At 40.3% G+C, this 23,491-nt stretch overlaps 1 protein-coding gene across 2 annotated transcripts in view; it reads right to left on the reverse strand.

Moving 5' to 3' along the window:
* LOC122664179 (protein PHYLLO, chloroplastic) overlaps positions 1-23,491 on the reverse strand; it is a 125,413-nt gene that overhangs the window by 75,473 nt on the left and 26,449 nt on the right. For both annotated transcript variants that reach the window (XM_043859894.1, XM_043859895.1), the window contains exon 6: positions 9,151-9,255. In XM_043859894.1, the coding sequence (XP_043715829.1) occupies positions 9,151-9,255 (105 nt within the window). The remainder of the gene's footprint in view (positions 1-9,150; positions 9,256-23,491) is intronic.

The raw sequence follows: 23,491 nt of genomic DNA on the forward strand, positions 1-23,491 counted from the left end.
TTCTAAAGGTAAATGGTTCCAAACTGAAGACAAATAAGCATTTAAGAACAATAGTTAAGCTAAATGGTTCCAAGATTCAAGAACTAGAGGTAGAAGGTAGATGAACAAGAAACTGGACTTTGGATTACAGAAACAAAGAATATACATCTAGAGTTGCACAATTCAAAAAAAAAAGGGTAAAAAGAAGGATACTAATCCAGACACAAGGAGGTTTCCAGAATTCTGCTGTCCTATTGCGGCTGGAGATGTTCACATTCTGCAGTCCTTGTTAAGACTTTAGGTCAGTTTTAGAGCTTTCTGATAGAATTGATTGGGAGAATGATGACTTGTGTCCCTAGGGATCACAGCCAAGCTTTATTTAAAATAAAGGAGAATGAGTGCAAAGTACAAATATACCCTCAAGACAGAATATACATATACTAATACCCGAATTACAATACTCCCCCTCAAGTCGGTGCATATACATCACACATGCCCAACATGCACAAAATAGAATGAAACATTTTGCTGTTAAGCCCTTTGGTGAAGACATCAGCCAACTGATCACCAGATTGAACAAAGGGGATACATATAACTCCTTGATCCAGCTTCTCCTCAATAAAATGATGGTTTATCTCCACATGCTTTGCCCTGTCATGCTGAACTGGATTATGGGCAATACTAATAGTAGATTTGCTATCACAGTACAGCAACATTGGAGAGTGAGTGCTAACACCAAGATCCTTAAGGAGACCCTTAAGCCACAAAACTCACATATGTCATGCCCCATAGCACGGAACTCTGCCCCTATACTAGACCGAGCAACCACAGCTTGTTTTTTGCTATGCCAAGTCACAAGATTACCTCCTACAAAGGTACTATAATACCTCAAAATTTTGGAAGCCTGAAAGTATTGATAATAATTAACTACCTATACATAGGGGTATTTTCGTAATTCTACACCTCAGGGGCATTTTTGTAATTATACACATCAAGGGCAAATCCGTGAATTCATAATTATTTTTTCTTATTACCATTATGTGTAGAACTTAATTCTAGAGGTAACCTAGTTTTGGATGACTTAGAGATAAATAAGGTACTTAGATATTAAAGAGTACTTTAGTTCTTGTATTTAAAATTAATTTGTGGATTTAGTAAATAAATGAGTATCTAACCTAGCAGTTGAGACACTAATTTATTAAGAAGTCCCAGGTTCCAGTCTTATAAGCATTAAAAAGGGGAAGTATTTTATTTATATTCTTCTATTATTGGGTCTAAGTCGATGATGGGCCTAACCCTATCAAATAAATCGTGGAAAGGGGGGAGAATTCTGAATCGAGAATGATGTTGGGATTTTTAGTCAACAATTAGAGATTGAATAGGAGATTAACAAAAAAAAGCGAAAAAGGGGCAGAATAGAATCATGCGAGAGAGACAGAAATCGAGATAGTGAGAGAGAGAGAGAGGAGAGAAAAAAAGAGACAGAGAGATAGGGAGAGAGAGAGAGGGATATATATATATATATACACACACAAAAGGGGAAGAGGTCAAGAGGGCGAGAGAAATAACAAGAAAGAGAGGAGAATAACAAATAAAAAGGGGGGGGGGGGGGCAGCAAATCGAAAAGAAGAAGAAGGAGAAGAGAGAGGAGGAATACTTTGCGAGATGTTGCCAAGGACTTTTTCTTCTTTGCTACAGTTCCAGCCAACTATTCTGGGCTTATCCTAGTATTTTTTCTTCAACCTGATTTGATTAATCACTAGTGTTTTATGCAAGCATCCAACCAGTTTCCCCATATGATTTCTTGCCCATTGTTTTCTTGGTTTTCCCATATGATTTCTTGCTCATTATTCTCTTGGTTTTCCCATAAGATTTCTTGCCCATTGTTCTATTGATTTTCCTATATGATTACTTGCCCATTGTTCTCTTGGTTTCCCCATATTGGATTCTTTGCCCACTGTTCTCTTGGTTTCCCCATATGATTTTTTTGGCCATTGTTCTCCTGGTTTAACCCTAAAACTGAGTCGTTCTCCCATCTAGATTAGGGTTTCCACTGGTAATATCACCAAGCTAAAAGAACTATTGCATGAAAGTAATAATCATATTTGTGCAGATTGTGGTGCCCAATATCCAAATTGAGCGTTGTAACTAATTCGAGTACTTGGAGTTTGGAGTGTTGTATTAACTTGTTCACAAATCAAGGTAAGTGGAGTATAGTAGGCGTACACCACAATTGTGTGGTATGGTTTACTTAAATTCTTGTTGGTGTGCTGCTTCTTGTTGAAATATGTTAATATATGGTGATTTGAAATTGTGGTCATGAGTGATCTGTGGATATGTGAATAATGGTTAGTGATCTTAAATCTTGTTTTGTGTGATGTATAATTGTGGAAGTGATGCTTAATGGTTAGTGATCTTAAATCTTGTTTTGTGTGAAGTATAATTGCTTGGATGCTTTGGCATGAGTGTTGACATGTTGCATTTTTTCCCCAAGAAACCATGAACAGCCCCAGGAAATATATGACAATTTTGCAGACCGATTCCATTTTTTATAGACCTAGAATATACCATAGTCGTCAAGGTGTCGCCTAGGCATTCAGACACCTTGGTCACCTAGGCAGTTGTTCCCTTGCATCCAAGCCCCATCCAACACCTTGGGTTGTGTAGATGCCGTCAGGCCCATGACAACCATAGTTATCAAGGCTTCGCCTAGGCATCCAGGCGGCTATTTTTTTTTTTTGAAGGGCAACTTCGTTGCCTGGGCGACACCTTGTTGGTGTCTCTTCGTTTTTTTTAACCCCCCTCCCCCCGCGATCACCTTGGATTGCCTACACGCCGTACAGCACATGGGATGTCCTTGTAAAAGATATATTCTAATTCTAAATAAAAGGAAAGTACAACATACTGGAGGGGACCCGACCTTAACTTCAAAAAATCCATAGATAAAAGATGCAAAGGAAAGGCAGCTCAGGGGGCATCAGTAACCTTACCCTGAGCCCAAATAATAAAGCCATCAACTTCTCGAAAAGAAATAAAACTGCAGTATCCTAGAAAAGTACAAGCTAAGTCTCACATGGTAGAGTGAAGCCTCTCAATAGAAAGCTTAGAAGACAGATTTCATTCACTAATAAATCAGTGGCATACCAGAAATCTTACAGACAATATAGGGGGATGTTCAGCTCTCTGTAGCTCTTATTTTGACTCCATTTTAACTTACAAACTATAATGCTTAAGAGAAGAAAATGATTTTAGGCTGCTATCCCACTTAGGAAGCCACTAGAAACCAAGGATTTAAGTCTCGGTCCGTATCGTATCGTCTCGGCCGATACGTCTCGGTATTGGTCGTGGTCGATACGATACAAGCCGGAGCGTATTTTTTTTAAATGTAAATGTCTCGACTGTATCGAGGCGTATCGACCGAGACGCCGATCACGATCACGATCACGATCGATACGTATCGATACGATCGAGAGTTTTTAAAAAGATTATTTTATTATATTTAAAAAACGATATGTATCGAGTCGTCTCGATATGTATCGACCGATACATACCGATACATATCGAGACGACTCGATACGTCTCGATACGTATCGTTAACTTAAAAAACACATGGCCATTTCATTGTTTTCACCTAAAACTCGATTTCTAGCAGTCCTGGCGGAAAAAAGGTCTTCCCAGCTTTGAGAAACCCTTTCAAAAACACATTTAAACTTGCTTTTTGGGTAAGATTTCTTGAGGGCTTTCAATTCTTTGAAAAAAACGAACTTAGAGGAGCTGAAATCACATCATTTGGTGGATCTAACAGCCTACATTCGAATTCAAAAGCTGTTCTTGAAGGGTTAGGTAAGTTTTTTGAAAAAAACTTGAATCTTTTGCTTTAATCTTTGATTATTGGTATGTTTTTTGGTATGAATCAAAGAGAATATGTTAAACAAACATAGAAATTGCATTCTTTGTATGCATTTACAAAAATTTGGTTTCAAATCCATGTTTCTTTGACCATTTTTACCCAAAACCGAAAATTCCTTCTTTAAAATGAAATTTCTTTTTTTTTTCTTCTTAACTTTAAAACAAATGGTAATGTTTATAAGATATGGAGTACATTATGTATAGATGTATGACATCCCAAGAAGATTATACATTTACCCTAAAATCTGTATTTTTTTATTTTTTTTGGGTATTTTCTGAATTTATAAAATACTTAAAAAAATGTAAAAAATCTGATTTTTCCATCTATACTCTTTCATTATAGTTTGATAAACTGTATAATTGGCTGAAATAGAATCAAAGACTTAGATTCATATATGTAGTACATTATGTCATTTTTTTTCATTATTTAAAAAATTAAATAATGTATAACTAGTTGTAGAAAATATAAAAATGTTAAATATTGTTTAGGGCAACTTTGCTAGGTAGTAAATAAAAGAAGATGATGCAATGCATGACATGCATCATAATGTCTGTCTATACTTGTATAAATAATAAATTATTGATGTGTGGATTTGAATATTGTTTAATATATATCTTATATAGTTATCTACTTTTGTTTGGTATTTAGGACGATACCGCGACAACAAGACATTGGGTGGTCTTATTGTACCAAAATAAACAATAATAGATTGCATACACAGTGCAACTTCTGTGACACCCAACATCTTGGAGGTGGGGTAACTCGGTAAAAAGAGCACATGGCAGGAGGATATGGAAATGTTTCCAAGTGTACACAGTACCCTGTAGAGTTAAGCAGGGCAATGCAAAAACACCTTAGAGATTCCAAAAAAAAATCCAAGCAAGCACATGATGATGTTGATGCATTAGTGAAAATTTTGATGGAAGATTTTGAAGATTATTAAGGATCGGATATGGAAGCAGAGGAGGACCCAGAGTTGGCATTGGCGATGAAACAATCAAGACATGAAGCAAAAGAGCAACAATGGAGAGCTAAGCAATTGATTAGAAGTCAATCAGCTCGACCCAGCCAGGGCCCTGTAGATATTGGTGTTGGCTCCTCTTGTTGTCCATCTCTAAGTAAGGGTAAGCAGCCTGTTGGCCTTAGTAGAGCAACCAGTGTGAAGGGGATGTTTGACCGGTTTACAAAGAGTGGTAAGGGTAAGAGAAAGAAGAGCCCAGATATCGAGACATGGATCCTAATGTCTATAGAGCAAGGGATGCTAGCCAACGAGAGGATTGAAGAAAGCTTTCAATCCAAAACACTTAGTAAAAGGATAGGCGAGCAATCTCCGAGATGGTTCCACGTTCTATGATTCCACCACAAAAGGCCAAAGATCCCCACTTCAAGGCCATGGTAAAGGAGATTCAGCGGTGCGGGAAAAATGTTAAGCCACCCACACCTCATGAGATTGCTGGGCCTTACTTGGATGATATTGTCCAAGAGGTGCATGAGTATGTAGAGAGGTTCAAGGAGAAGTGGCCACTATATGGAATGACCATCATGTGTGATGGATGGAGTGGACCAACAAGATTATCCATCATCAATTTTCTTAAATACTGTGATGGAATGACAATCTTCCACAAGTCGGTTAATGCATCTAGTGAAATCAAAGATGCCAACTACTTGTACAAGTTAATGGATGAAGTTGTGGAGGACATAGGAGAAGAAAATGTTGTCCAAGTAGTAACTGACAATGCAACAAATTTCAAGAAAGCTGGTCAGTTGCTTATGTTAAAGAGGCAACATTTATTTTGGACACCATGTGCAACTCATTGCATAGATTTGATGTTTAAGGACATAGGAGAATTGCCCAAGGTCCAAAAGTTGGTTGGTAATGCAAGGAAAATCACCAACTTTATTTACAACCATAGTTGGGTTTTGGCATTGATGAGGAGTTATACACAAGGGGATTTAGTGAGGCCTGCAACAACAAGATTTGCAACAAATTACATTGCAATTGATAGCCTCATTTCCCGAAAGCATGGGCTGCTACAGATGTTCACCTCTACTGAGTGGTTGACTAGCAATTATGCAAGGTCTGAAATTGGGAGATTTGTTCAAGATCTTGTCACCTCCTCAAAGTTTTGGGCTGCAATGGGCCGACTTTATAATGTTATGATGCCACTCTTTTGTCTGCTTCGAGAGGTTGATGGGGATAAAGAGCAGACCATGGGTAAGATGGTAGAGGCCATGGGATGTGTGAAGAGAAAAATACATGAGAATAACCCAACATCAAACAAGAAGTATTTGAAGATTATATCCGATCGATGGGAAAATATGTTGGTTCAAGATGTTCATTGGGCAGGTAATCTTATAAGTATATGACTTTGGTTTCATTTTAAACACTTAGTAGTTAGTAAGTTACTATTTATTTATTTATTATTAGAATTTCTAGGTTTCTAACCATCCATTACAAACCATGTGCAGCATATTATTTGAATCCGGATATCCAATACTCCAATGATATAGGGTGTAGACCGGATCTATTGCGTGCCCTAAGGAATGTTGTGAGCAGAATGGAGCCGGATGTAGCGAAGGCCACACTTGCCATGGATGAGGTTAGAACTAAATTAGTTATATAAATGATTGAAACCAAGAATAGAGTGATTGGTGGAAGTGGAACTAATATATTTTTTTTTAATACCTCTCTCAGGCTAAGTATTTTCGGGAGGCCACTCGTGGTTTTGCTGATAGAATGGCTATCCATGCTAGGAGCACACAACGCCGTAAGTTAGGTTTACCTAATTTATTATATCATTTAAAATTTGTTTTAAGGTTTTGTCTTTTAATATTTCATTTATTATTGTGCGGTGATTGGTGGCTCAATTATGGGGTACTAGTGCTCCACATTTAACCCGAATTGCAATTCGAGTATTATCCCTACGGCATCCTCTAGTGGCTGCGAACGAATCGAGTACATTCGGGTTGATACACACCAAACCCGGAATCGTCTCGTTATTCAAAGTTGGAGAAGCTAGTGTATGTCCATTACAACATGAAGTGAAGCTTAAATATTTAGAGCTGGAAAGAGAAGGAGATGATGTAGATGTCAACCCAATCGACATCAACCACCTACTTGACGATGAAGATCTAGTTAGAGCATGGATAGAAGATACCGATAAGGTATTGGTGATGGATCAATTAAGTGAGGATCGCCGGATAACCAAACTGATCCGTGATAGAGAGCATCATTCAACGAGATGGATGAGGATGCAACACAGCCACCATCACAAGATCCTTGTCCTAATGTTGAAGAAAATGAAAGTAGCTCGAAGAAGGTTTAGTAGGAGGACGAGGTCAGGTCATCCGTATGGAGGAACTCAACAACATGTTGATGATGAGGATGAAGACGACGATGGTGATGGTGATGGTGATGGTGGTGGTGGTTCATTGCTTGCTGCTGGCTGATGATGATGATGATGATGATGATGATGTGAGTGGTGGTGGTGGTGGTGGTGGCCATGGTCTTGGAGGTAGTGGTGGTCTTGGAGGTAGTGGTGGTGGCCATGAGGCTTCACAACATCGTGTTGGGGTTCGATTCACATGTGAGGCGGGATACACACATACTACCCAAGATATGGATCATGGTGCGAGCTCTGCCCATAAGACTTACTCGCGGAGCGGCATAAGGGCAAGTCGCAAGCGCTCCCACAATCCATATGATAGTGATGTGCTTATGAGTGGCATGGAGTCACTTAGCATTAGTTTTGATTATCTTGGTGCTTCATCGGGCCATGGGCATTATGCATCGAGGTTCTCCTTCGAGGCTATGGACATGGGGCTTCGTAGGGTATGGAAGTTATGGATACGGAGAGAATCAAGCACAAGCACAACCTAGTCTTGTCGTGACATTAGCCACTCAGAAGACACACGATTCTACTATGAGTAGGAGAGTCACTACCATCGATATTTTGACTGGCTCGATGATTGTGCTTATGTTCGGACAGTACACAACATCATCCTAGTCGCTCCTATTGTTAAAGACCCTTACAGACATGACTTTGATCCACCCCGACATTCTTCATGGCAATAGAGTGACTCTACATGTAAGGAATTTCATCTTTTAATCTTTTATAACAATTACAAAGTGTTGCACTTGTCTGGTTATTGATTATTCACAATTCTTAGTATATATGCATGATATATGACACAAATTGCTTGTTTATATTGTTTTTTGTGTCCAAAAGTGTATTTTCATGTGTATTTTGATCATTTTCATGCGTTTCTGCACCGATCGATACGTATCTCCGATACGATACGATACGTCTCTTAAAATCGCCTGACCGATACGATACCCGATACCGAGACTTAAATCTTTGCTAGAAACTACTTAAACCACAAAACTGAAACAAATGACTGATTCAACTCTCCTAACAAACTCAATAGTTATTAAAAGTGTCAGTACGAATAAAAAAATCATTACCAAAGGAAAGGAAAATACAGGGTATCCCAAGAAGAAAAGGGCGGAGAAGATCAACAAAACAAAATACAACTTACAAGACCCTGCCCTTATATAGGAGGGGGGCATCAACCTGTAAAACAAAAGTGCCAGTATGGTATGGTCAAACTAGTCAAACCATTCAAATTTCCAAGACTTGCTAAGAAAAATGAAAGTAGATTTGGTTCGGGCTTCGGGGTGTGTCGCACCACTTTGTATGACAATATGAATGTCTCACAACCTCAAGAAAATCTCTATTGGGGACTGCACCTTGTGGCACCCTCAGGCACATTTCTGGGAAGCAGAAGTACCCTAGTTCCTCCTCTTGGACTGTAGTTACAAGTTTTTTAAGTCCAGGAGCAGATTGATTAGCATCAAGGAATCTAGCCCTCTTTCTGTTAGTAGTACTCTTAGATTTGCTCACTAAATGTAGAAACCACAGATTAGTATTGGAGGTGACTAATCCAGAGAATGTTGAATATTGTTACTGATGGTGGCCATGAGTTATGTTAAACATCCCAGATTTTCTGGGTGTTCTTCCTCCTACCCCTTTTTTACCTTGTTGGGGACTCCTCATCCCTCTCTTGCTCATTGTACTTACACGTAAAACATAACCTAGCTAATTATATTGCTACTGATCAAGAAAATAAAAGGAAATAATAGCTTAGATATACAAGATCTAGTAACCGATTGCTTTTGAGTTCTGATGACTTCAACATTTTAGATCTAAAGAAAAACTTTAACTGGGTCTAAAGCTGAAGATAACAGTAGAAATTATTACCATTTGAACATTTTTGAGCTTTGTCAAAATAAAGTTTCTCCTCTGGATAAAGTTTATCCAAATGTGGTATGAAGACTCTAAAGATGGTGAGACACAGTAGATGGCCTGCAAGAGAATTACATCAAACACGATAGCAGCATGCTTTTGTAAATAAACAAATACTTATTAGAAATGCAATAAGATCAAATGCAAAATGTTGAATTATGTGGCATGACAAAGGAACTCAATTACAAATTGGTGGGATTTATTTTAGTATTCTTGAATCACCATAATATTTTTTTCTATTTGATATCATACGCATTGGTTCCATTGTTTTAGTAGCTCAGAATATGATGCATGACACACCATTGAGATTGTCCCACAATTGATTAGATGCCTAATATGACACTAAAGAATTGTTGTTGAAGAGGCCACAGAAGCTGAATTATTTTGTGAATGTATGTGGAAGTCCACATATAGAAATTGTCGGCCCAAGGACACCATGGAAGTATGGAACCATTATAGAAACAGTGAAAATCTTGGATGGAACTTAGTATTAGCACTAGTACACACCCATATGATTATATATATACATAAACAACCATGCAAAGTTAGGAGTGATCAATAAGAAACCATACACCATGTTGTGTATGTCTAAAATATCTAAAGCAGTAAAAATCCTTTCAAATATATTACCAAAAAAAGAACTAACAGACCAATGGATAACAATGGCAATAAGGATCAGATGATAGTGGCAAATGAATTTGAGCAACTTCATTCATCTGAAACAAGCTATACTGTTCATTGTATGATGACTCTTAAGTCATATCTCTCAGTTGATCATGAATCTGAAAACAACTTAATTTTTTAGAAACTTCATTCATCTGAAACAAACGATACTGTTCATTGTGTGATGACTCTCAAGTCATATCTCTCAATGTTCATTGTGCTATGTCTGCAGCCTACTCTCAAATACTAGGATCATAGTTGCCCAGCCAGCTTCTTGGATAAAAAGCGACAGCATGCCTAGCTTGATGCAAGAAAGGTGAATATATTTATATTATATACTATGCTTTGTTCATTATATGTTGTTTTCTCATATTAGGTGCCACAAGAATAATTACATCATGTTGCATTGATATGGCTTATATGTTGGATACGAACATAATTATATAGAATTATCATTGCTATTACGTATATCGCATGCCTAGGCAGGCACCTTGACTCCTAGGGGCCTCTCCAACGCCTTAGGTCGCTTAGTCTCCTTGACAATTATTGCTGGGATTGTAAAAGAATCCTTCTTTGAGACTCTACAGTATCTTCCTCAAAAGAAGAGCATTCTGATTTCACTCATTTTAGTTATGCAACTAATATCCAAGATGTCAAGGCGTCACCTAGGCGTCCAGACGCCTTGGTCGCCTTGAGTCCAGGCCCCCTCCAACACCTTGGGTCACCTAGATGCCATGACAATTATGAATAAAATAATAACCAAGTCTTTAATCGTAGACTTATCCAATCCTGCCAAAGCTCATCTCATACTCGCTTTTTTGTTTAAGTTTGTTTCTCTGGTTTAATTCCAGGGTGTAAATTCTTTTATTTATTTCTTCTCTTAATACAAAGGATCTTTTAGCGGGGGAAAAAAAAAAAAAAGATGCTGACTGGCTGGTGCAAGGTTGCAAGGGTGATAGGAGCATGACTTTAAGTATCCTAACGTATCTGCTGATACGTATCATATCTTTAAGGTACCAATACAATACGGCATTGATACAACAAACAACAACAACAACAAATTCAGCCTTACCCCAACTTAATGGGGTCGGCTACATGAATCCAAACAAAACAAAGTAAGGAAAACTGAGTTCTAACCAAAAAAGGGAAGGAGAAGATGGGAAAGGAGGGATGGGGGAAGAGGAGCAATGAAAATGGGAAATGAGAAATGAAAAAAGGAAATACATAAAAAAATGAAATATAAAATTTGAATGATTAAAGATAGTAAGAGAAAAGAGGCACAGCCCAACACGTCAAGAGAGTTTCAGCTAAATGGGGTCTGCCACATGGATCCTTGCCCTCCAATAGGCTCTATCTCGAGGTCATACTTGGTACAAGGCCTAGACTATGCATGTCCTTCCTCACAACTTCCCTATGGTCATTTTAGGCCTGCCCCTAGCTCTTTAGCTCCTTCAATCGGAATCATATTACTCCTCCATGGGCGTCTCTAGGCCTCCATGGAATATGACCATACCATCTTAGACAACTCTCTCGGAGCTTCTCACTGATCGGGGCGACTCCCAAGTCCGCTCTAATATGATCATTCTGTACTTTATCCTTCCTTGTTTTTCCACACATCCATCTTAACATCCTCATCTATGCTACAAATAGTTTATCAATATGTCACTTCTTAACTGCCCAACATTCTGCCCACATTTCCTTTAAGCTTTAAAGAAATACGTCGATCACCCAGCACTCTGGACGCACCACTCCACTTCATCCAACACACTTTAATTCTTTGTGAAACATCATGCTTTATGTCACCTTCTTTACTTATGATAGACCCCAGATATCTAAAATAGTCACTTTGTGGTATCTCTCTTTCCTCAATTCGCACCATATCAGTGTCCATCATAGTATGACCAAAATTGCACATCAAATACACCATTTTCGTTCTACTAATCTTAAAGACTCGTTTCCAAGGTTGACCTCTAAAGCTCTAACTTAGAGTTAATCTCTTCTCTTGTCTCATCCACCAGAACAATATCATTAGCGAAGAGTATACACCACGGGACCTCATCTCGAATGTTCTTGGTTAGATCATCCATGATAAGCGCAAATAGGTAAGGGCTTAAGGTTGATCCTTGGTGTAGCCCAATCGTAATTGGAAATTCCTTTCCCTACTCCCACAGATCTCACACAAGTCACCACACCCTCATACATATCTTTAATTACATCCACATATTTACTCGAAACTCCTCTCTTCAATAGAACTTGTCAGATTAAATCTTTAGGGACTCGGTCATAAGCTTTTTCCAGGTCAATAAAGACCATATGGAGATCCTTCTTGCTATCTCTATATCTTTTCATAAGCCTCCTAAATAAGTAGATAGCTTTTGTTGTGGATCTACTTGCCATAAAGCCAAATTGGTTCACCAAGATATGAGTCTCTCTTTTCAAACGGGCTTCAATAACCTAATAAAAAGTATTGATTGTTTCGGGTTGATACGTGACTTGATATGCTTGATACATATCAAATGCTTGAGACATCTCTTATAAACTATATAACACGATCAATGACTGGAAAGAACTTAGCGAGAACTCCTATAAGGCATTCCAATCAAATTTGTTTGGCAAAATCAACTCGATCCCTTGCTTCTACTAGAAAAAGTGACTCTAGTAGTGTTTATTTTATCATCATTTGGTGATTAAACAACCTGCAGTAACGAATCGAAACCAGATTTGCGTAAGAACAGTTTTCTATCAAAACTTTAGTTTTTTTGCTTAAATATTGATTTTGTGTTGTTTTTTGCAATGGATCACTAGATTAGTGAAAAACGACCGAATGATTGCATCAAACTAGTTTTTTTCCATGATGCATGCATGTAAACCCTAAATCTTCCCCAAACTGGAAATGATTTTTTTTTTTGTATACTTACGTGTAAGAAACCTCATCCTTTACACATAATCAATTTAATGCACTTGTCTTGTCAAACTTTGTTCTCCTCTTTATATATAATATATTTTACATATTACTTATTTATAATGTTTATGCTTCAAAACATATAACTAAGGCTGGGTTGAGTTGAGTTGAGTATGCTTCAAAACTGTTTTTTTTTTTTTTGGTGAATAAATATATAACCAACCTCGGGGGCGGGGAGAAAAAAGGAGGGGGAATATACAAGAGAGAGGGGAAAAAGGGGGGGAGGGGGGAAAACAAGAACAAGCAACCCAACCTACGCAAAAGTGGTAGACTGTAAAAGAGACAAATCAAGACCCCATGAGACAACAATATGCATGTTCCTTGGGGTATCCAAAAGATGACTGTGACAAGTAATGAGCTTAGAAGAGACGTCAAGGGAGATGGCTTTCCAAATCAGATCAAAGATCAAGAGTTGGAAGTCCATCTCCTGAGGTTCCGCTCCATCCAAATATGATAAATATCAACACCAAACACCAGCTTTCCAATAGTGTCACGATAAATGTCCCTGAAAAGGTCATGTCCAACCGAACCATTCTCGATCAAAGGTCGGGGTCTCCTACTGGGGCGTAACGTGGAGAGGGCTTTTTTCCGGATAGTAGCGGTAAATGGGCAAGCAAAGAAAAGGTGGGGTATGTCTTCATGGCCATTCCAACAAATGGCGTAAGATGTGGAGACCGGGATATTGCGATGGAGAAGGAAGGCTTGGGTAGGAAGGCTAAATCTAAGAGTTCTCCAGTGTGGAAGAGGATATGACCTTTGAAGTAGATTAATTTGTGCCAAGGGACGGTGGGGCAAGGGTCTCGAACAAAATTCCAAGCAGAGAAGGAGCTAAAAAGGCCAGGGGGAAGGGAGCTAGAGAACCTTATCTCGCATGAGGAGGGGGAGGGACGGCCATATGTGGGAGAGAATAAAGGGATTAAGGAGGGGTGGGGGTCCAAGAGCAAGGGAAATGAGGGAGGAGAGAGGGGTATCTTTGGGAAGGCTAGAAGAATAAATCATTTTGGGCCCAAAGACATTGAAAAGAACCCCAAGCGAATGCCAAGGATCAAGCCAAAGGGAAGTGGAGAAGCAATCAACAATGAAGGATGAGGTAGCACGGAGGGTGAGTGGATGGAGAAGGAGGATCTTACGCCAAATCCAGGAGGAGTCAAAGGGAACAGGGGCAGTCCAATGGTATCCTTCTTAAGAAGATGGGAGTAGACCCAATTGACCCGGATGGAATCCTACGGGAGGAGATTTTCCAAAATGAGCTTAAGGATGCTCTGCGGTATTGGAATAGCGAATGCAATGAATACCAAGACCTCCTTGATTTGGGGAGACAAATGGACTTCGCTAGTAGGGTGGAGGAATTTGGATGAATCATTCCCTTTCCAGGAGGAAAGCACACAAAAAGGCGCTCCATGGCCTCGATGGTGGCTTCAGAATACCAAAAATGCCACTCCAATAGATTTAGGAGGCTTGAGGACCGATCGGATGCACATTAGTCGGCCAAAGATAGGATAGGAGTTTCCTTTCCAAAGTCGGGAGATGCTTGCATGATGTTGTCCAACATGGAGCGCAGCGCGACTAGAGAGCCTCGGCAAGGATAAGGGGAAGACTCGAGGTATTTAATGGGGAGAGAGCCAATGGAAACCCAATGGACGGGAGGAGGGTCTCTTTGTCTCGACTCGTGGATTCCAGAAAGGAAGATTTTGGATTTAAGGAGCTTGATGTGGAGACCCGAGAGAGATTCAAAGAGGATAAGGGAATCCACGATGGCTCGAAATAGAGGCAAGGTTCGAAAACCGGTCTCTGAGCTATCTCGGCCCAGCCCAAAACCGAGCCGAGCCGAGATGTTAGCGAGATCTCGCGAGTTTTTTTTTTTTTCCGATTCGAAGCCCATCTCGCGGGTTTTAGACCTCTTTTGGGGTCCAAAATCGGTATACAACCTATTTTAGGCCATTTAAACATAATGGCATTATCGTATTTTGCAAAAACAAAGTCCAAATAGGACTTTTACATCGGACCCTTAGTTGGTAGGCGACGACGTATTAAAATAGCATACTATATACATTAATGACATAATTTATGTATATAAGACTCAAACAAAACATTCAATTAATAGGAAAACAACTTAATGAGCATTACAAATGTTAAAGTGAATAAGTGATACATCAAATCGCTCAAGCTTAACAATGTTACAAGTTACAACTATCATCACATAAAATGAGATTGAATCACATATTCATTCCCCATTTGTCCCACATAGTCTTCCCATAACATATTGTTGCTCCATCGTTGCATATAGTTCTCCACAACATTCATATAAGAGTTCTCATCATCCACATATGCCAACACCCCTATCCTACGATTGATGCTCACTACCAAGATCATAGTCATGCTTCCAAAACTTGCTAGGTTCATACTGTGTATAAGGTTGGTTGTTTTCACCCCCCCCCCCCCCCCCCCCCACCCCCCCCCCCCCCCCCCCCCCCCCCCCCCCCCCCCCCCGCCCCCCCCCAGCCCATTCCCCCCCCCCCGCCCCCCCCCGCCCCCACCCAAAGGCCTCCCCCCCCCCCCCCCCCCGCCCCCCTCCCCCCCCCCCCCCCCCGTTCTTTCAACTCATTATTTTAAAAATAATCCAAAAATTTAATAGGAAAAAAAAAAAAAAAAAAGAAAAAAAATAAAAAAAGTTATTTTATAATAAACCCCTTTACTCAAATTTAAAAAATTTCTTCCTCCGCAAAAATATAAAAAAGCCCCAAAAAGAATATCAAAAATAGAAAAAAAAAAAAATAAAAAAAAAAAAAAAAAAAAAAATAAAAAATTCTAAAAAAAGCACCCAACCCCCGCCCCCACAACAAACACAAACCCCCGCCCCCCCAAAAAACCCAAGTCCCCCCCCACCAACAAAAAACCCCCAAAATAAGAAAAAAACCCCCACCAAAAAATCCCAGCAGAAATACCCCCCCCAAAAATTTTCTCTCAAAAAAAAAACCCTCCAAAATATACTCTCAAACAAAACCCAAAAAAAAAATACAAAAAATTTACAACCGCATACACCAACAACCACACCACGCTACAGCCCAACATCAACAAAAAACCCAAAAAACCAACCCCCCAACAAAACCCAAAACCGAAAAAAAACCCCAAACCCAAACCAAAAAACCCCCCCCCCCCCCCCCCCCCCCCCCCCCCCCCCCCCCACCCCCCCCCCCCCCCCCCCCCCCCCCCCCCCCCCCCCCCCCCCCCCCCCCCCAACAAAACCCCCCCCCCAAACCCCCCCCAAACCCCCCCCACCCCACCCCCCCTTTAAACCCCCCCCCCCCGGTATCCCCCCAAACCAACCCAACAAAATAACACAAATCCCTACTATAACTTACCCCTCCCCCCCCCCCCGTAATTTATGCATGAAGGACCATGTATGGATTGCTGAGTTGTAAGAATAAACAGTACTTCACTTTCATAAATTGCACAGTAACAATAATATCAATGCAAATGCAAATGCCAATGCAGCCTAGATTCACATGCAAACTAATGTAAAGAAAAACAAGCTAACAAACTACATGAGCAGAGTATTGTTTATGAAACATGAAATGGCACACAGAATAAATAATAATTAAGTAATAAACACACATAAAATAAGTCAAAATTCCCTTACCTAGATCTGTAGATTAGGTCTAAACTATTACCCTCCAAATAACCCAGCAACACAGACAAGATCAGCAATGAACAGGCTGAAACAGTCCCTAAACAGTAGAAAATCACCAAGGTTTGGGGATCAGAAAATAGCCAGAGGTCAGTCCAAGGGATCAGGGGCATTTTGGTCATATTTGGCTGAACCGGATTCACAGGGCACCTGAACCGGTTGACCGGTTCAACCCTGGTTATGCATCCGGTTTAAGGGGCAGAATTGGGGGTTTGGTCTATAGTTGGTAGATCTTGACATGCAAACTGTCAAATTCTGAAATTGACTAATTTCTAAGGTAGGTCACCTCTCCAATTTGTTAAATTTCAGGATTAATTACTAAAATTGGGGATCTAGGTTGTTTACTCTCAAATTAATGGTTTAGGGCTTATAAATTTGGTTCATGGAACCAGATTGGGATACAATTAGAAGGGCTGCCATGAAATTCAAGTGAAATAGGGTAAGAATTGACCCAAACCAGACTTATGTAGGCGAAATTTCAATGGTACAAGCTTAAATCTGTAAGCTTTAATGGCAGCAGCATTTAGGTTGCATTTATGGAGTAATTAGAGAAGAAAATTAGGTAAGAAGAGATGGGGACTGCAAGGATCGAGACTTACCTAAGTGTGTAGCAGCAAGGGTTGAAAGTACAGCCTTGAATTTCAGCTCCAAATCTTTCAAACGAGAATTTCCAGCTTTAGAACCAAGGCCAAATTCGATCTTCCCCAAGGCTGGTTCTCTTTTCCTTTCTTCCCCTCTTCCTTCTCTATTTTCTCTCCAACTCCTAAAACTGAATTTCGGTTCTCTTATGTTTAGATAGGAATAGTGAAGTAGGAATAGCATATATAGTGGGTTAATTACTTAAGGGCTGGTTGGTCTTTTTAGGCAAAAACAGTTTTAGAAACTAATTCCTAAAACAGTTTCTAAACAGAATTTTGTTTTTATTAGTCTATTCTAACCGTAGAGTGACGCCATACGACATCAGGGGAAATTCGGACGCGGGTAATTGTTAGGAACTAGATTCCCCACTAGGGACATGGGTCCCACAGAGGAAAATTTATTAAAATACCCCTCTAACTCTATTTGGTCGTACAATCGGTATAGAAATACATTTAAACTATACTTACAATGCATTTAATTTAGGGAGAGACTCTGCATGCCCTCCAGGTAGCAGATCTGACACAGGTAGCTTAGATGCGGGACTCCACTAGGGTTCTCTGGCTCTAGAAGGGCAGGTTGAGAAGAAGACTCCCCGGAATCCTCCATAGGTGTGTCAAATGATTGGTCTAATACCTTGACCGATGCAGCCCATAACATCAAAGCAAGCATCGACACAGAACTGGAACTTGAAATCACACAAGTTCCAAAAAAAATTAAAATTTATTGCGGATTTTACCACCATCACCATCACCATCACCACCACCATCACCATCATCATCAAGAGCAGTTCCTGTTGCATCCTCAAAAGGTCTCGGTGACTCGGAATGTGCACGCCCCTCTTGCGACATATAGTCGTCAACGTCTATAACGGTTACGGACGCAATGGTGGAGTCGGGCCTACCTCCAGGCTCATCCATCTCAGGTGCACCACGATCCCTCACCCACTGAAATAGGGGATCCTCATCATCATCAGAGTCCTCCTGGAATATGTTGGCTAGCTCGATGGGATCTTTGTCATTGTTCTCAAATTCTTCAAGTATGTGTCTCATCCTTAGTCTCATATTATAATGCACATACACCAACTGCTTCAGTCGTTGACTACCCAATCTGTTCCGCTTCTTTGAGTGTATCAATACGAATGTACTCCAGTTGCGCTCACACCCAGAGGATGAACAAGTTTGTGAGAGCACTTTGATTGCTACCTTCCTCAGGTTGGGTGAACTTGTACCATAAAGCACCCACCAGTCAGCTGCATTGTAAATATAGAATATTAAGAATATGTGCATTCTAAAGGGATAAATTTATAATTCATAAATGTAATGTCATGCCACATTGCCACCTACCAGGGTCTGACTTTTGTCTACCCTCCACTGTAGCTTTATGACTGAAACTTGCTGAGGCCTCTCTGAAGAATTTGATCTATTTTCATTTTAAATTTCAAACAGTGTTAGAGGCATTAGTATTTGCTATTTAGTAATTACATTCCTTTACTTACTACCAAAGTCCCATACTCTCACCTCATCATTGCAGTCAGATTGTGTCTTGGCATTGACCTCCAACTTCTCAATAACAGTTTCAACTGTCAGTAACAAATCCGTGTCTAGCCCAAGATTATGCGAGTACTGGTACTTTGGATTCAAATAGTATGCTAGTAAAGGGGAAACCACAAATATAAGTTGTTAATGACTTAATACTTTTGAGTTTTGAATATGTAAATGTAAAAACTCATATAAAGTTTAAAGTATGTTGAAGTGTTGAACTCACCAGCTTTATGCAATGGATGACTCAAGTGCTTCTCCCATCGCTCATCAATGATGTTAATGTATGACCGAGCACTTCGGGGTATTGCAGCTCGGACCATTTCCTTTATCTTCTCCAGGGGAGCATATATGTAGGGCAAGGTAGGCTTCTTCTCTGTGTCAACCATCCTTAGTACTGCCACCACTGGCTCTAATATGGCAACAACTTTATACAAGTCCTTCCAAAATTGATCACTTGCAATGGTCTGTTGTGCTGCCTTCCCTTCTTCTGTCCTAGAACCTTGCCAAGTAAACCATTGTTCACTTGCAAACATTGACCTCAGACCTACCACCTTCATCCGAAAGCTCTTCAATGCAATGTAATTGGTGGCAAATCGAATGACACCAGGCCTCACTAAATCCCCCTTGCATTTTTCCCTCATCATAGCTAAAGCATAAGCATGGTTATACACAAAGTTGGTCACTTGCCTTGCCCTATTGACCACACCAGCCACGAAAGCTTTTTCCCCGTGTCCTTCAGCATTAAATCAAAAGAATGGGCTGCACATGAGTCCAAAAGAGGCGGATCCTCTTACTCTTCTTGTTCATCAATTTCTCTCCAGCCTTCTTAAAATCAGAACCGTTATCCGTCACAATTTGGATACCATTCTTTGCTCCTATATCTTCCTCCACCACTTGCCTCAGTAGCTTATACAAGTATGATGCATCCTTTACATGCTTTGATGCATCAACAGACTTCAAGAAGACAGTCTTCCCATTACAACTCACCATGAAATTTATAATGGACTATCTAGTAGGTCCAGTCCAACCATCAGCCATAAGAGTAACCCCATATGTGTCCCACCTTGGCTTCAGACCCTTTATGTACTCTTTCAGCTCCTCTACCTCTTTTAGGCAAATATACATTATATAACTCATATGGTGTAAGCCCCTTCCATCCTGGGCCAGCCCTCCCTGCAGCGTCAAGGAATGCATTATAATATGTTCCTTGTGCTACATTAGCTGGAATGCCATTGTATAGCATGAACTTGCTGAAGGTTTTCCGTGCTTCCTCTTGTTTACCGCTAAACACTTGCGGGATGGTTGGCTGGAAGGCATCTTGTTGCCTAAAGGTAAATGGATCCCGCTCAAAAATGGTATCTGGGGAACGTGCTCGTGGTCGGGCTTGGGGCCGTGGGATACCTCTTGTGCCAGTGTTTCTCCTCCTCTCATCTTGTTGCACTGGTGCAGCTGAGCCAAATCCACCAGCTCCTCTTGCTTGCTCATATGCTCTTATATTCTCAAAATGAAAACTTTGCCTACTCTCTGCCAAAGTCTGTTGGTAAATCCTCCATTCAGCCTCTGATTCGAACTCACCAGGTGTAGGCCTATATTCAGTATCATCTCCTACTCCTCCACGGATCTCTACACCAGGCCTCTCAAGAACTGCCTCATCAAAAGCTATTTGTTGTCTTTCCCTCTCAGCTTTCTTTGTTTGTACTCCTCTCAAGTTTTGTGCCATTGCCAGTTTCACTTGGCTCGGAACATTTCGGCATTTGGCAACATCCTTGCCCAGACAAGAAAAATGTTCCTTTAACCTAGTTGCTCCTCCAGAATCTAGAATCTTTCCACAGTAGTTACACTTTGACCTTTTTTTGTCCTCAGACATCGGGACTCCATGTAGCCATGCTATATCCCCCATTGTATAAGAAATATCTTATTTTTTACACTGTTACATAAAAAAACATGTATTAGTAACTATTACAGACTTAAAGTAAAGTATTAAACACTTAAAGTATTGTATTCATAACTATTAAACATAATATGAAGCTACTAGAACAATCAAATACCTATCTCTTATTTATTCCCTAACCCTAGTATTTATTTATTAATTAAAAATAATATTTATAATTTTTATTAAAAATAATTATACCTTCAAATATAAAATATTATAACATAATGATGTATTTGACATCATTTGAAGTTGGACATTATGTACAAATGTTGTGCATAATTTTCCAACAAAAACAGGTATTTTTCCTTAATTTTCTATATTTTTTTAATATTTTAATAATATTATTATTAAATCTGAAAAAAAAATATTTTTTTTAATGGGTGAAAAAAAAAATGACTCCATGAGGCTGTAGAGCATGCAAACTTGTCTAATGTATATCAAAATCACATCCAAACAATAAGTATTTATCCTATTTTTTTTAATTTCTTTTTTGAAAAAAATCATTTTTTTCCCAGAAAGTATAATAAAAATTTTAATAACCCAAAAAAAAATCGGCCTCCATCAAGTGATAGATCGGCCAAAGTTGTGTAACATAACTCAAAATCATATGAATCTACAAAGATTTCATCAATTTTTTTTGAAAAAAATAGATTTAGGGAAAATGGGTTACCTTTCAAAAATCCTTCAAAAACTTGATCAATCTTGCAAAAGTGAGTTTCAATCTTCAGTTTGGCAGCAAAATCACCTTTAAAAGCTTTGAATCCAAGCAAAAAATAAGAGTAGAAGAGAGGAATTGAGAGAAGAAGTGAGAAGAGAGAGCTAAAAGATGAGTAAAGAGCCTCTTGACAGAATCTCGCCGAGTTCTGTCGAGATGGTTGGTTTTGATAAGTCAAATGGGTCAAAATGACCTTGGCCCAGACGCAAAACCATGCCCATGACCCGAGATCTCGGTGAGATTTTGAATTTTTCTTCCTGTAATTTATATACCCACCCGAAACAAGATACAACCCGCGAGATCTTGGCGAGAAATTGCACTTTTCCCACTCGAAGCCCATCTCGACTCGGTATTTCGAAAAACCGAGAATCTCGGCGAGATCTCACGAGATTTCGGACTATGAATAGAGGAGGGGGAAGCCTTAGAGAAGATCATCAAATCGTCTACAAAGGCCAGATGGGTGAGGTTAATATGCTTGCATTTGGGAATAGGAGAGATGAGATGGAGATCCGTTTTGGTTTGGAGGCTTCTAGAGAGGACTTCCAGAGCCAGGGAGAACAGGAAAGGGGATAGGGAGCAACCTTGGCGAATGCCGATTTTGGAATGAAAGAAGCCAGCAGGGGAACCATTAACAAGAACAGAGAAGGAGGGGGAGGAGATACAGGCATAAATCCAACGGACAAAAGCAGGGGGGAAAGCCCATTTGGCAAAGCACATCGCATATGAAGTCCTAGCGGAGGGAGTCAAATGCTTTGTGGAGGTCAATTTTCATCAGGGCCGCCGGAGAGTGAGATTTGCGGTCAAACCCTCGCACAATTCAGAGCAAAGGATAATGTTGTCCACAATACTTCTGCCAGAAATAAAGATGGATTGATTAGGGCTGACGAGGGAGGGGATAACAGCCTTAATTCTATTGGCAAGGATCTTGGCAATGAACTTGTAAAAAGATTGCAAAGGGAGATAGGTCTAAAATCAGACAGGGAGGTAGCTCCATCTTTTTTAGGAATGATGCAGATGAAAGTCTGATTAACCTGAGCAAGCTGGCTGGGCTTGAAAAAGAAGCTGCGAATGGCTTTGAAAAGATCACCTTTAATTGTGTCCCAGCAACTGAGGAAAAAACCCATACTGAAACCATCTGGACCAGGGGCTTTATTGGATATGTGGGAGAGAATTGCCTTGGAAATTTCATCATCAGAGGGGAGGGCAAGAAGAGAAGCAGATAAGAGAGGGTGAACAAACTTGTCAATAAGGCCAGGACGAAGGAGGGAGGGGTTAAAGGGGGGGGGGGGGGATTGAACAGGGTAGAGAAGGAGGAAATGGTTGCCGACTTCATATAATGGACCGAGGAGAGGGGAGTCCCATCGGGAGAATGCAGTAAGGTGATGGAATTGGAGTTTAGCCTAGCTTTTAGAGACCGATGGAAGTAGGCAGTATTGGAGTCTCCAAGGTCCAACCACTTAATGCGGGATTTTTGGCGCAAGAAGCTTTCTTCAAGGGTAGAGAGGGAGGAGAGATCCTTAGAGAGCTGCTACTCCTTAAGGGCAAGCTCGAGGTTGAGGGGATCCGACTGGAGTCTGGATTGGACAAGGGAAAGGTTAGACCGACAGGAGGAGAGTTGGGAAGGGGGGTTTCCAAAGGTGGATAAGTTCCAACTTTTGAGGGCAGACTTGGTGTAATGAAGCTTTCTAGCAAGGGCAATGAGAGGGAGGGAGGGGGAGGAAACCGGGATGCACCAGGCTTTTAGGATGGTGGGGAGGTAGAGATGGTGGGAGGTCCACATATCAAAGAATTTGAAAGGCTTGGGACCAAAGGAAGAGTAGGCCTGAATAAGAATGTGACAAGGGTTGTGGTCAGATAAGCCCTGAAGAAGGAAATTGGCAAGGAAGTGAGGGAATGAATTGAGCCAAGCTTCATTTGAGAGGAATCAGTCCAGCTTGCAAGCGATACAGTCGGGCCCCACACGACGATTGTGCCAAGTAAGGGGGGAGCCTGACCATCTAAGATCGTCGATACCGAGATCCTCAATACAATCATTAAAGGCATTAACAGAAGAAGGATCAATGGGTCTTCCACCCATTTTCTCGGATTGAGATCGCACCACATTGAAGTCACCACTCACTCCCCAAGGAAGGGAATCCATACCGGATTTGAGGAG

Source organism: Telopea speciosissima, chromosome 6 (genome assembly GCF_018873765.1).
Source record: "Telopea speciosissima isolate NSW1024214 ecotype Mountain lineage chromosome 6, Tspe_v1, whole genome shotgun sequence".
NCBI classification, from domain to species: Eukaryota; Viridiplantae; Streptophyta; class Magnoliopsida; order Proteales; family Proteaceae; genus Telopea; species Telopea speciosissima.